This window comes from Electrona antarctica, assembly GCF_951216825.1.
Source record: "Electrona antarctica genome assembly, chromosome: 24".
NCBI classification, from domain to species: Eukaryota; Metazoa; Chordata; class Actinopteri; order Myctophiformes; family Myctophidae; genus Electrona; species Electrona antarctica.
In genome coordinates this window covers 30,440,903-30,456,853 of record NC_136803.1, presented here as the reverse complement: position 1 = coordinate 30,456,853, position 15,951 = coordinate 30,440,903, and the positions used below count along the sequence as shown (strand labels likewise).

The window sequence follows — 15,951 nt, the reverse complement described above, 5'->3', positions numbered from 1 at the left end:
AGAATCCTGGAAGGGACACAGATCGATGAGATGGGTCTGTATAGGACTTATAGGATCTTCTGCATGGTTTGTTGGCTTCCCCAGGCGGCCCTTTTTGGTTCCACTTCCACAATCCAAAACAAATTCATATAGTTCACAGTTCAGTTGGAACAAAAACAACCGTGTCAAATGGGGTCAAGAATCACTGAAAGGCAGCTGGGACGGCTGCAGTGCAACTGTCTTAGAGATGTTCCATTAACATTTATACAGACAATTCAGCTGTGCCGGTTTCCGGCCGCATGCAGCGTCCAGATGTTTCCAGATGTTCAGCTGAGGTAGAACTGTCCTGGGTTGGAGGAGCGGCTTTGTTTCCGACTCTGCTGTTGCTCAAAGAACCGACGGATGTCGTCGGGGGTCACGACGTCTCCGTCCGCCGCGAACCTCTGCAGGAACTCCTTCAGTTCCGTCTTCATGTCGTTGTATTCGTGGATCATTTCCAGCCGCTGAACTCGGTCCAGGCTGTCCAGCGCCGCCATCAGAGGGTCCTGGCCGCCGAGGGGGTCGTCGTCCTTTCCTTTGTTCTCGTAGGCCAGGACGGTGTCGGATTCGTCCGACAGGAAAAAGACTCCGGCGGCGGAGTACATCTCCCGGCAGGAGACGCAGGAGCAGAGTTCGGATCGCCAGCCGGGTGGCCAGAACACGGCTCCTGATTTGGCGGTTTCCCGACCGACGGTCTTCAGCTCTTTCAGTCTGCACGCTGCCTCCCCACGACGAGCTCGCTTGGACGCGGGAACCTCGTCACGGTCGCTCTGCTCTTTGGCGCGCAGGCTAGTCGAGGCTACGCCTCGGTTCTCCTTCTTTCTCTTCGTCGCCTCTTTCTTCACCTTCCCCTCTTGTCCGTCGGCTTGTTTCACCTCCCTTTTCTTCACCCCCACTCTGCTGCTCTCCGTCTTCGCCTCCCTCTCTTGCTCCGAGCTCACGGGAGCTGAACATTCCTCGAGGTGGGCAGCAGCGTACGTCCACAGGAAGGACTGTTGGTTCATGCACACCTCACAGATCATCTCCCGGGTCCCCTCGTCGAAGTCGGGAAGCGAACATCCCAGGTGCCGGCTGTGAATCCAGTCCTCGCAGACGACGCACTGAAACATTTCGTCTTCCACCTGCTCTTCCGGGTCCGGATAAGGTCTCTTGCAGGTACAGTACAACCCAAAGAAGTTGTGACTGTATTTATTAGTGCCGTTCAACTGCTGCTTCTCTGAATACAGTGTGCACTCCATGTCGGCGAACCGGCTGTTTCCACAGTCGCAACGGAAGTCTCTCTTGGTGTAAAGCTCAAAGAGGTCGTGACCGTCGTGGCACTTATAAGAGCAGGCTAGACAGATCCCCGCTGGTTCGACGTGCGCCGGCGTGCACGTGTTGCACGCGTACAAGGCCTGGCGCTTCACGTAACCCTGTGGGTAGGAACATCTCTCGTGATCCGACCCTCCTAAGACTGCCGAAGCTTCTTTCTCCAGCTCCTCGTCTTTCTCTAAAACATCCAGCATGGTAACAGTCTCTTCTTTCGCCGCCTTCTTCGACATCACAGCAATGCATGTGTGGAGATCTGGACGACGGGGAGGGGGATGGGAGGGAGCGCAGGGCCAAAGGGTAAAATGATATATGAATCCAACACATGTGTTGGATTGCCCATATATCGAGATCCCTGATGTCATCAATATGACGTTATACTGCTGAAGTCATACTTCTGACTGATGTTGTATGACGTCACACTTAGTTTTTTGAGTGGTGCAAACCACTCCAATAACCAGCTTTGTCTGTACCTGTGTACCCGTGTCTGTACCTGTGTACCTGTACGTGGCCCCACGTACAGATGAGCATGGTTGCTATGGTTAGTGTGTGACGTCACTGCACCACTCAGTTCACACGGGTGTGTTTTTTAAATATTTTTTTGGGGCTTTTAGCCTTTTATTGATAGTTATGCAGTATGTTGACAGCAAACGGGATGAGAGATGGAGGGGGAACACGCACTGTGAACGCGGTCTTTCTATTTGCAGCAACAACCTGGGGAGGTAGTCTCATAGGGATTGAGGGGCAGGGACTACCAACCAGCCAACCACAGTCGTCCACAAGCAGATGAGATTTCATTACAACGCTAATACACGAAATTATGTATCACGTTTTACTTTTTTTTGTTGCTGGAAAATTGATTGATTAGGACCTCATCGTCTCATTGTGATTTAGACGGGACGCCGATTCTCTTGTTGCAGTGAGTCCACCAGTGTCTCTGCGGGGTTTAAATAAGCAATGACACTGTCAGCCTCCATGGCCCTGAAATGTTTCTCCTCTCTTGAAGCCTTCCCTCTTCATCCCCCCCCTCCCCCCTCCTCTCTGGCTCAGTGCCCTGAGAAGGATGGATGAAGCCAGAGCTGATTCCTCTCTCTCTCTCTCTCTCTCTCTCTCTCTCTCTCTCTCTCTCTCTCTCACTCACACACACACACACACACGCACGCACGCACGCACACACACACACACACAAATGCACGTGTCGCACTGACAGAGCAGTGATGTATAGGATGTTGCCGAAGCAGAACCCTGGTTGGATTCCTGTTGCACGATGTCTGTTCGCAGGTCTGTTACCTGTGATGAGCCATGTCCGGTACCTGATGTGACAGGTCTGGTATATAACTGATCATAATTGGACCTTTTCGTTCTGAACCAGCTGGCCCTCGTTGGAACAAAGAGGCCGCTCTGCCTGATCTGGACGAGTGCCGTGATGCGACGGGATGGAATTTTGTAAAGTGTTTTTGTCATTATTCAATTATTGAGAGTGTAGAAGTAGACCTCTCCATATTTAAATGACGCCAAAGGGTTTTGCAGTGGAGGTAGTCTGTCTGTGTTGAGATCGAGACACATTATGCCTCTGTTGTTGTGAAATGGCAGAGGGAAAAATGAAGGTCTGTTTTATCCATCCATGCAGACTTTACAAAAATGACTTTTTTGTGTGCTTTGAAAGTTAATTAAGTTGTTTTTTCTCGTCATTTGTTTGCCTCGATGATAACACTATCTAAAAAGAATCCCGACAGAGAGTAGGCGGGAAGCCTCTTTATCATGAAACAAGGCTTGCACGCACGCACGCACGCACGCACGCACACTGCATGTGCTAAAGAAGCGCTCATAATTAGAACACACTATTTACAAATGACGGCACATTATAGTAATGTACCGTTACATGAACAAACCCAGCGGAACTTTGCATCTATTTAAAAAAAAGATTGTATTAATCTTGGTGTTGTAGCAGAACACAGGTTAGGTGCACTGCAGGTACAGTGTATATATATATAGAGTTTCCTCTTGCAGTCACGTACAGCTTACTGATGAAGCCATTGTCATAGCAACCTGAGGACTCCAACTTGCACCGACAAGTACAAAAGGAGTTTTCATTCAAAAGGTTAATTAAGCTAAAACATAAAATAAAAAACCTCACCGGCTTGAATACAATGATAAATGATAAATGGTGCATTTATATAGCGCCTTTATCCAAGGCGCTTTACATAGATTGTGCATTACATTCACCCATTCACACACACATTCACACATCGATGGCGGCGGAAACCATGCAAGGCACCAACCAGCACATCAGGAGCAATTAGGGGTCCAGCGTCTTGCTCAAGGAGACTTCGACACTAACTCTGGGGGAGCCCGGGTTCGAAATGGGAACCTCGCAGTTGCCATCCGGCCACTCTACCCCTGAGCCACCGCCGCCACCAATAATCTTTGCATTTAACATTAAACTGTGCTCGGGTGGCACGTGTGGTCAAGTACATGCTCGCCACTGCAGAGTTAGTAGTAGAGGTTTGAATACACCACATTGCATTGGGCTTTGTTTGTGGGATGGAACCTGGATGGCGGTGTTGTTTTTGGCTTTTTTTAGTTTTAGTCATAGTCTTTTGAATAAAACTTTTAGTCACATTTTAGTCACCTGAAATGATTTAGTGTTAGTCTAGTTTTAGTCGACTAAATGTCATAAGATTTCAGTCGACTAAATCTACAGTTGATTTAGTCGACTAAAATGTATTTTGGCAGAACTTGATGGTGTCGTAATGGCTGATTTTACACGCTACTGAAAATAGCCTAAAAATAATCTACTAGATCTGCTATTTTCAGCATGCAACAGAGTGTAAAATGACTTGTGTCTTACTTATACTGGATCTTTTGTCCACTAACATTTTAGTCTAGTTTTTATTTGTTGACGAAATTGTCAATATATTTAGTCTTACTTTTAGTCATCATAGCTTAGTTTTCATGTAGTTGCCATTTAGTTTTCGTCAGTGTCAGTGAAAAATAGTCGATGAACATATTTCGTCATAGTATTAGTCGACGAAATCAACACTGCTGGACGGGGAGCGTCTATTGGGGGGAGGAGTAGGGCGGATCCGCCATATACTGCATCCAGTGTTAGCCCATTCGCTCATAGATGTAGCTTATATGTGTGTCATCATCGTCAGACATGTAGTTGTGATATATAGGTTACTTCAAATCAAATCAAATCAAATCAAACTTTATTTGTATAGCACCTTTACAACAGCCAAAGCTGACCAAAGTGCTGAACAGAGTAAAACAAGACAGTAGAGCATAGCAATATAAAACAATGAAAAGAGACAATAAACTAGAAAAAGTGCCCTTCTGGGCACAGGTCTCCACCAGGAGGATAGGACTGTGTGAGATGTTGAGGAGTAATATAAACATGTTTGCCTTTGATGGCAATTGGATGATTTGAGGCATTTTGTTCCAAAAATGTGTTTTGCAAAAATCAACCTGTTGGTGGCGCTATAACAGGCCAATGTGAAAAGGGTGGGATATATTCCTCAGCCCAGTAAGAAAATGTGTGAAAGATTTCACGTAAATTGCATGCTGCGTTCATGATTTGAGGCTTTTGTTCAAAACGGGGCAATCTTGCAAACTGTGAAAGCCAATTATAGCCAATTATGATGGAATATGAAATATCGGACAGATCCGACTAGAGCACATGACCATAGAGATACTGTGTAACGATTTGTGAGATTTTTGGACAGAATCTGGAGGAGTAATATCAAAAAATGTGTTTTACAAAAGTCGGCCTCCTGGTGGCGCTATAAAAGGCAGATGCGGAAAATGCAGGTCAAAGGTTTGTCCTTGGCCTCTAGGGAGTGTGCATGCAACGTTTCACGCAGATCGGTGCAGTTTTAGGTAAAACATGTGAAAAGCTGCCTCATGGTGGCGCTATAACAGGCCGTTCTGGAAAATGCGGGGCAGAGGTTCATCGTTGGCATCCAGGGAGTGTGTGTGCAAAGTTTGGCATCGACCGGGTTAACGGTGCCGGAGATTAGCTGTACACAGACGGACGGAAGGAAGGACGGACGGACACACACACACACACACACACACACGGACGGAGTGCAAAACATACTCTCTCCCCATGCCTTCGGCCTGGTGGAGACAAATATAAAACAGAGCATACAACAGCACAGAGCAGGAAATAATATACAAGTAAATCAGGTGCAGTTAAAGGCGAGGGAGAACAGATGAGTTTTGAGGAGGGATTTAAAAGCCCCAATTGACTCGGCAGATCTAATATACGATACGATATGATACAACTTTATTGTCAGCTTTCACTGAAATTTGCTTTGCGTCCATGACGTCACCGTTCAAGATACAGACAGGACAGAACATATCCTCTTGGTTTACCGATTTTGGTTTAAAAGCAGAACAGACTGGTGTACAAAAGAGTTCTTTAGCCTGTTTTTCTTATATTTTGGGACTCTAAACCGCCTCATGGAGGGCAACAGTTGGGGGGGCAGCATGTTCCAGAGTTTGGGGCCCGCAGCCGCAAAAGCACGATCACCCCTGCTCCTCTTACTAGTCGTGAACTCGACCAGCAGCAGCTTGTCCGCAGACCTTAATGCTCTAGATGGGACGTAGGGCACAATTAGGTCAGAGAGGTAGGAGGGAGAGAGACCGTGAAGTGATTTAAAAACAAATAAAAGCACCTTAAAATCTATTCCTTGGTTAAATTGCAATTGTGCGGTTTTGTACCAAAATGGTAAATGGTGCATTTATATAGCGCCTTTATCCAAGGCGCTTTACATAGATTGTGCATTACATTCACCCATTCACACACATATGCATACACCGATTGCGGCGGAAGCCATGCAAGGCACCAACCAGCACATCGGGAGCAATTTGGGGTTCAGTGTCTTGCCCAAGGACACTTGTAGCCAGGAGGAGCCGGGATTCGAACCGCCGACCCATGGATCATTGGACGACCTGCTCTACCTCTTGAGCCACAGTCGCCCACAAAACCAAAACACGACATAGACGGTATATATGGTTATAAAACAGAAAACAAGTTTCAGTCTCGGGAACAACTCGGGCATATATTTCTTTGCAGTGGAGTTATGGCAAGCTGCCCTATACGTACAGTATGGGGACAGTGTCGACGTGTGGCCCAGTGGCCAACGAGGTGTCATTTATCCATTCACAGAATCACAGGACATATCAGGAGGTGTAGAGCTCTGAACTGTTATCGCGGTTTATTACATGGCTTGGTTGAATGCTTGATTCTGATTGGTCAATCGCTTAATTCAGCTGTGAATTATGTGTCGATAATGACCGCTCCGCTGTATAACAGACCGCTGCCTAATCAAACCCTCTGAGCACCAGCTGCGCCCCGCTTGATTTACTGCTGTTTCCAACATGACAGCCATGTAAACACACACACTAGTGACACACAATGTAATTTACAGCTAAACATTGCTCTTAAAAATGTTTTTGAAAACATTTGAGCGAGAAATAGACGAAGCAGGACCCGGAAATGGATTCTATTTGATCAACTCACTTCCTTGTTTTCCGACAGTGCTGCAGCCCTGCAGCTGCAGACGCAGCCAGCGCGAACTTATGGAATACTTTTTTTGTTGTGTTTTGGGTCAATGTATTAATTTATGTTAGTTAGCCATGTAATAAGCGGCTAACTATCAGGGAGTGTAACCACCTCGGCTTCGCCTCGGTGGTTAAACTCCCTGTCGGTGAATTATCTCCCGACAATGACCACCTAGCCAGATATTATCCCTTACTTACTTGCCAGCCCATAGAGCCCCATTGTGAACCCGGACATGTTGAGTACACCACGGTTTTATGTTAGAAGTGTTGAGTATTGGTCCCCAGCATTTAGAAACTGCCGGATGCTAACTTGCATATGTTGAGCAATTTTCATCATAATTGGCATAATGTGTGACCATACCATTAACAACCTATATACAAGGCAAAATATTCAAAATGTCATCATGCTTTATGTATCGTGTGACGTGTCAAACTAGGGGGTCTTCGTGATGCTGAATCCATTCCAAGCATTAGTTTTGCCAAAAAGAAAACACTCATTGGGCTAAAACACAAATGTGATGATGTCAGCACACAAGTGGCTATGGCCGTTTCTAGCCCAATGAATCCAAGTTTCTACATGTTGGGGACCCATACTCAACATTTCTAACATAAAACGTTGGCGTACTCAACATGTCTGGGTTCACATTCCGGCAAGTGGACCTCCGAGGAGCATTCTATAATTGTTCCAACATACCAACGTGGTGCCACCTATGGGCCTGGAATGCTTAAGCTCATAATTACAAGTGATAATTAATCTTTTAGTGGGGATGAATACACTGTAATCACCCTGAACTTGTCTCGGTCCATTCTGCCATGTGGCTACTCTACTGTAACGTGTGGAAATCCCCGTTGGCGCTCGATGGCACGTTATCAGTGGGGCAAAAGGTCACAGCGGAGCTCGATGAGAGCTGCCATGTGTCGATGAGGGAGCCACGTCTCTGCTGAATATTTTCGCACTCTGTCAACTCCTCCCCTCGATCTGCGCTCTCTCTTTCTCTCTCTCTCTCTCTCTCTCTCTCTCTCTCCCCCTCTCTCTCTCTCTCTCTCTCTCTCTCTTTGTCTCCCTCTCTCTCTCTCTCTCTCTCTCTCTTTGTCTCCCTCTCTCTCTATCTCTCCCTCTCTCTCTCTCTCTCTCTCTCTCTCTCTCTCTCTCTCTCTCTCTCTTTGTCTCCCTCTCTCTCTCTCTCTCTCTCTCTCTCTCTCTCTCTCTCTCTCTCTCTCTTTGTCTCCCTCTCTCTCTCTCTCTCTCTCTCTCTCTCTCTTTGTCTCTCTCTCTCTCTCTCTCCCTCTCTCTCTCTCCCTGCCTCTCTCTCTCTCTCCCTCTCTCTCTCTCTCTCTCTCTCCCTCTCCCTCTCCCCCTCTCCCTCTCCCCCTCTCTCTCTCTCTCTCTCTTTGTCTCCCTCCCGTGTGACAGTGACACACTTCATCTCAAAATGTCAGCGGCGGTCTCGAGAGGAAATGAAGAAAAAGAGGAGGATGAAGAGCTCGACGATGGAGCTCTCTCTGATTCTGCCGTTTTCCTCCTCGGTCTGAAGATTTATTTTTGGTTGGAGTTTTGACGAGCCGCTCCCAGTACTGTCAAACTCTAATGGGAGTTGAGTAGAAAATGTCAAGCTGACGACTTTTTTTGCCTCATGCGTGTCGTGTGCGCTCGCATAATGCATGATATAGCCTATACCCATGATATTGCAGGATTATATTCAGACATTGTATTGTGCATATATACAACATGGCCACATTTAGGGTGCTAACGCAAGCCAGCTGTGTTCTCTCAGCTTTTAAATGGTGTCAGCGATGGCTCCTGCCGTGAGAAACAAATCTGGTGTGCGTGTGTGTGCGTGTGCGTGTGTGTTGTGCATCTCTCTTTCGCCACTCTCCCTTCGGCCAAACTGACACTCAGGCAAATCTGATACATAATTCAGTATTTTACGCATTTCAGCATGCCCCAGTTTAGTTTGCAGAGTAATGAAGTCTCAGAGCCAATAACGCACGCACGCACGCACACCACACACACACACACACACACATATTTTTAACACATTTATCCATAAAGTGGCCAAACTGTGTGAATAAAAAATGTGTCATCGCTGCCCCCTGTGGGCAGCAGCATAGGAAATGTCAGCACTGCATTCAGAGGACACATTAGTGCTGTAACAACTTAAGGGACATTTTGAATGCAGAACATGAATGGAGGCAGGGGCGGCCTTAGGAATCTGGAGACCAAATATGAGGCCCCCATATACCTATGACATAATTATTTAGTTGATACAGCCGTCAGCCCTATTGATACAAATAGTTTGACTGTTCAATATCACACACAGCCATTACTCTCGACAATTAGCAACAACACCACCTCTCCTCATCCTGTCATCCCTTCACAAATTAAAGTGCACATTTTACCAAGGTTATTTACATAAAATAGGTGTAACTTAACATTGTGGGAGAGAGAAAGGCAGTGAGTGAGCGAGATAGAGAGGGCCAAGAGTGGTGGGGGTTGACTGACGCCTGACGTTCAGTTGGAGCTTGGAGGCCCCCCTGAGGGTGGAGGCCCGTTTCAATTGAAACTGGTGAAACATAGCTAAGGCCTCCTATGAATGGAGGAACATGCACTTAAGTGTCCATGAATTAGATCTAGCCAGATCTGGAAGTTCCAGAGTCTCAGCTAACAAGGCTATGAGTAAAGGAGGACGTTCGGGCCACACCAATAACTAACGGTTGTTTTCTTGTTGTGGAAAAAGTTACACGTTATCTTAACTCTTTGCCAGATCCAAGGCATTTCAATGTAGTTTCTCTATGGCAGAATGGCGTTTTTGAATGATTTATTGAAAATTCTCTGTTGTGACTGCAGTGCGACAACGAAAGACCTTCAGAGAAAGCTTGACTTGACTGAAGAAAAAAAAAGAACTGAGTTGATAATTTTTTTTAGTTTTTGTGTTGGAAGCCATTTAAAAGAGCCTGCATTTACACTATGTAGCGTTTCTAGGATAACAAAAAAAGTTATGCCCGGTTGAAGTTTTATTTTCCAAATAACAGGGGGATTTTAGACTGCCTCATATAAGAACTGTGTTTGAAAAATATATATGTCATCCCGGCCGTTTCACTCATATGGATATGAAGAATCAACGCTATTGTTACTGCTGCTGAATTAGTTACATTTTCGCTAGAAACGGACTGTATCATATGAGTGACTGACTGTCGCAAACGATACAGAGACATGAATGGAGGGACATGCACTTTAAGTGTCCATGAATTAGATCTTGCCAGATCTGGAAGTTAACGCAGAGACAGCTTGTTTATTTTTGGACCACAATGCTTATAGTAAACGATAAGAACGATTAAGATCACCCCATGTTATTCTCCATAGAGAAATTAGGCCTATAACCAGGGGAATGGAGGGGATGAGCATTGAGTGACGTCAGGACTTTGGCGCTCTATAAGCATCTTGTCAAATATGTTAATGCAAATGCAATGCTTTCCTTAATACTAGTATACATCTTAGAAAATGACCTTTTTGAGGGAGGGAGGGTGATCCGTCATGAAAGACATCTGACGGAGCAGTGAAGGGCGTGGAGACTGGATTTCTGTTCCTCCACGTGCGTAGAGTAGACGCGGTGCACAAGCCGGAATCACCAAATCAATCATCATTCAGACACAAGCTCTTTCTCCCTCTTAACCCATTTAGACCTGAGGATGATTCTAAAAAAATCTTCTAAAGTTTTCTGAAAAAACTATTTTTCTACGTCAGTGGTTCTCAAACATTTTCATGTCAAGGTCCCCCAAAAATATATGTAATTGGCCACCGACCCCCATCTGAAAATAAGTTGTTCCCGGGACTTCCCCAGAAGCAAAGATTTGAGTTAAAAACGTTCACTCTGAAAGAATATATATTCAAAGATTTGCGCCACATTTCACGATTTTTGAGTGGTGCAACCACTCCAAGGAACAGCTTTGTCCCTATGGGACTATGGGACTATGTTTAGAGTACCAAATGTGACTATGTTTAGAGTACCAATAGGGGGTGCACCACTCGCTTCAGACTGGTCTGATTTTCTAACATAGCAGAGCTACAAGCTCGTAGCGCGGCACTCGGTGCCGCGCTATGAGCTTGTAGATCTGCTATTTATCAATAGCTAAAGTATGATTTAAAACACCAAAAGGGGTTCCCGCCCATAATAGGTTAAAGACGAGCACGCATACGTGCACGTACACTTTTCTTTTCACACGGGAAACGACTGATGCGCCCAGTAGTATAATTCATTTTCAATGAGAGTCTGGTATAGATGGGGAGGTGCAGTGACAGGCGGATGCACTCTTGTGAAACTGTCACGTTCCTGCTTGTTTGACGCACATACCTGCAGCCCGCGCGCGGCAAGAGCTGGATCGTGGTCAACTTTTTTTCTACGCAACGCACAGGACAATGCTTTGATATGACACAGCCTAAAAAGCAGGCATAAATCACCTGCCGTTTATACTTGCGGAGAGATTGTCTGTGTATTCAAAGCCACAATGCAGGAGTTGTGTGGCAGCGCTGGCCGAACGGTTTGCGGAGCGATCTTGTTATCGGAAGGTCGCCAGTTCGAATCCCCGGACCGGCACGTTAAAATTACCACCGCTGAAGTGCCCTTGAGCAAGGCATTGAACCCCTACCATGAAATGTTCTATGAGCAGGGTCTGGCTGTAAACAAGCATCTCGAGCTTAGTCCATTCACCCTGGGTAAACAAAGAACTTTGCTTTGCTTTGTGTCGCTCTGCATCTGAAAAGACCTTTAGACACACACACACACACACACACACACACACACACACACACACACACACACACACACACACACACACACACTGGGATATGTCTGTCAAAGATTTTGTACACTCATGCCAGTACAGTGAGTACACTCGCTCACTGGAGTGAATAAAACATTGGCTAGATCTTTCTGTTTAGGCTGTGTGCTGCAGAGTATTATTCAGCATGGTGTGTCTGACTGTTGGTACAAACACTGTTATGCACCCATAGGACTCAAAACCCTTAACCCAAGCAGTGCTTTGGTTAACTACTGCCCACAGAGCACAGGACCACAATGCTTTGCTAGACACTACTTTATTTTCTTGACGACCTGACCTAACATCTACTTGTGAAATGTAGACGACATGTTCGCCACCTAGTCGACTCTAATAGAAGAGTCGCGATATTGAGGGGGCAGAAAACAACTTCCGGTTGTCCCCATTCGTTGTCCCCATTCAATAGAAGTCCTATGTAGAAGAGCCGCTATTGGACTGGCCCTCATTAATTTAAGTGAACGGAGTTTGCGTAACTCTGGCTCTGGTCGACTCCAGGCAGGGTTGCCAAGTCCGCTTATTTCCAGCAAAACTTGGATATGTCCGGCCGGGGAAACTCTCCCCTGTCAGAAAATTATAAAAAAAAAATATATAATATAGCTTCACACCAACACTTCACGTAACTGAAATAATAATCATACTAATGGTAATATGGGGGGGGGGGGGGGGACGACAACGGAGACAGCACACGCAAACGGCCACGGCCACGGCCAAGTGCGAGGTTGTGACACACAAACATACACGTTACTAATAAAACAATAATCATACTACTAATCATCATCATCATTTTTCGACCACGCCCGCGCCAAACTGTGTTCTTCTGGATCTGACTAGTGAAGAAACACGGGGAAGGTTGTTGCCGTATATTAGATTAGTCGATAGGTGGCTCTTCCAAGACCAAGTGCCATCCAACCGTTTCTCTAATTTCTTTGAAAGTGTCCATGTCTCGAAGCCATAGAGTAGAATAGGCTCAACGGTCGTCCTAAATATTTTTACTTTTAACATCTTGGGAGCTGGGATGACCAGATATATATCATACTAATATGGGGGAGAACACAACGGAGACAGCGCTTCTTTCATGGAGATGTAGAACTTGGCTGACCAACAGTGATGACGATTGATGACTGATGCTGAAGCTACACATCAATTGCCCCATCTGTGTCAAATCGTTCAATTAACAAAAGGCAGGTAGACTTATAATAAATAGTAGAGTATATGGTTATTATTCCACACAGTGTTACCAATGAAACTAATAAGGCTCTGTTCCATTTAGTGTACAGTGGTTCTCAAACGTTTTAATTTCAACGACTCTGAGAGTGTACAAATGGAAACAAATGGACCTTAACCAGAATGGAACGGAGCCTTCATTAGTATCATCGGTAACACCTGTGAAGTAAGTTAGGAAGGGGCCCAAGTTCTTTCCAAAATGGCGTGTGTGCATAGATCCCATTGGAGTGCATGATTTCACCAACCTGCATGTAGTCAGAGAGTGACTTATGAGTGAGAGCACAGAGCTGAAGTGTTCTGCCCACGGACAGGACACTGACATTTTGTGCCGCATGGAAGTTATGGTGCCGGCACTTAACGGACGGATTAGTTTATAAGCTTAAATAAATCATATACATATATCCTGTGTATGTATATGAATCATGTTCTCAAACGTTTATACGGGATTATGGCTGCATGTATCCTTGTAAAAAAGAAAAAAAAATCACGGCTACAACGCGTTGATAAGCATTCCTCTCACACACGTGCACGTCACATGCAATCTAATACTGCAACATGTGCCCCTATAACAAGCATGACACAGTACAGTGCGTACACGCTGTATCCACACACACACACACACAATCCACAGGCGTGCAAACTTTAGCTACTCTGGTCCAGACTCTCACAGCATGGCCGGCCTTATAATCTGGCCTCTCGAGGTGTTTGGCTTATCTTGAATTCAGCAGCAGGGCAGCGGCTCTGCCACCTCTCCTCCATTGCTGAAACCACTAGTGTTGTTTTTTGGCAGCAAATTTTGATTATATAGTTTTAGTCATAGTCTCTTGAATAGTTTTAATTTAGTTTCACAGTCACATTTTAGTCACCTGGAATGTTTTAGTGTTTAGTCTAGTTTTAGTCGGCTAACCGTCATCAGATTTTAGTCGACTAAATCTGCAGTTGATTTAGTCGACTAAAATGTATTTTGGCTGGCCTTGATGCCGCTGTAATGGCTGATACTTAAATAAGAGAATAAAATAAAATGTCAGCATGCAACCGAGTGTAAATTACTTATACTGGATCTCTCGTCCACTAGTCCCTTCCTAACATTTTAGTCTAGTTTTTATTTGAAATTGTCAGTATATTTAGTCTTAGTTTTAGTCATCATAGCTTAGTTTTCAATTCATTTATTTTCCATTTAGTTTTTGTCAGTGAAAAAAGGTAGTCGACGTACATTTTTCGTCTTAGTTTTAGTCGACGAAAACCACACTGGCTGAAACCACGTCATCCCTTATACCACATTACCCCTGCATCCTAATTAATGTCCACCAGGCAGAGTGTGTGTGTGTGTGTGTGTGTGTGTGTGTGTGTGTGTGTGGCGTGCATACGTGCGTGCTTGAGTGCATGCATGCATGCATGCGTTTGTGCATTCGTGCATGCATGCCTCATTAGTCATTACGTGCATTGGGATGTTTACATGTGCAGTGTAAGGGATTTGGATGTTTCTGTGTTGCGCAGCGTGCAGTGTGCGTGCAGAGCAAATGTAAAGTGTGTGTGCGTGTGTGCGTGCGTGTGTGCGTGTGTGCACGTGCAGCCCGCTGTCCCTTGAATCTTCAGTTGCAATGTACATTTAGTTTTTGCCTGCATAGCTACCTGGCATTGAATTGGAAATAATAGTAGTTATATTGTTTCAAGGGAATGTTAATGAAATGTAAGCACACCCCATCCGGTTATGCGATACCCGTTGTCTGTTGGTATATGCCCATATATGGATATTGCTGCATGCCTGTGTCACTTTTATGGTTTCCAGGCCAGATCTCTGACGTCAAATCCCGTTTTCATGCTCTCGAGAATGAGCGTTAATTTTCCATGAGTTCCCCACCAACCACAGCCACCCCGCAGAGAGAACTGTACAACATTAATGCAATTATTACGCAGACATATGCTGCCGTTGTTATTTTGGCACTGCGACGTCCTGTGGGCTAATAGGCCTGTCTGTTGCCCAGATGCTCCTACAAGACATTTTTAATGTTTTTTTTGTGTGTGTGTGTGTGTGTGTGTGTGTGTGTGTGTGTGTGTGTGTGTGTGTGTGTGTGTGTGTGTGTGTGTGTGTGTGTGTGTGTGTGTGTGTGTGTGTGTGCAGGTGACGTCCAGGTTGCCTCTCGTCTTGGGCTGTAATTAAGAGCATGCTCTCCAAAACGGACTCCTTTTTGGAGTGGTCAAGATTAGAGGTGAAAGAATTGGAGTGGTCAATAATTGAAAGTCAAGAATTGAAAGTAAAGAATTGGAGTGGTCAATAATTGGAGTGGTCAATAATTGAAAGTCAAGAATTGGAGTGGTCAATAATTGAAAGTAAAGAATTGAAAGTAAAGCATTGGAGTGGTCAATAATTGAAAGTAAAGAATTGAAAGTAAAGAATTGGAGTGGTCAAGAATATTGGAGTGGTCAAGATTAGAGGTGAAATAATCCAAATGTACAGTATACTCTATGTAAGGCGCAGTGGGGGAAACACTCGTACCACTCTAAAACAGATACAATACCTGGTTTCACAATGTGCAATAAACCCCTTAAAGTTCATGTAACGAGACTGACACATATTTGAGTCACAGGTTTAATGTGGCAGGTGAATGGAAAGATCATGGTCGATGAAATCTTTTCTGAGCAGTACTCCAGCAGACTTGATTTAATCGCCCCTGCCACTTATTATGCAACTGCATGGAGGCCGTCAGAGTAATAGCATTGGCCAAGGTACAACATCTTTTGTCCAATGTACACGGAAGTCACTATATGTGATTTGACTGATACAAATGGACTGGTCAAAACGTGCACACAACACGTGACATTTTATTTCACAGTAAACGTGAGGGTGGTCTAGGTGTTCCCAACTGTGAATGGGTATATATATATATATAGCTATGAGGCTCTCCCATCTCTTGAATATGTTGAACAGTGATGACTAGTACCGGTATGTAAGAGAGCTTCTAACTCTGAGGCTGTGGCTTTCTCAGATGATATTAT

The 15,951-nt window shown here is 45.1% G+C and overlaps 1 protein-coding gene across 1 annotated transcript; it reads right to left on the bottom strand.

Moving 5' to 3' along the window:
* Window positions 1-305: 305 nt before the first annotated feature.
* LOC306917616 (putative E3 ubiquitin-protein ligase UBR7) lies at window positions 306-1,559 on the bottom strand (the record flags this gene model as incomplete). Its single annotated transcript, XM_079495914.1, has 1 exon — window positions 306-1,559. One exon carries the CDS (start codon window positions 1,557-1,559, stop codon window positions 306-308), a length of 1,254 nt encoding a protein of 417 aa, XP_079352040.1.
* Between the last annotated feature and the right edge of the window lie 14,392 nt (window positions 1,560-15,951).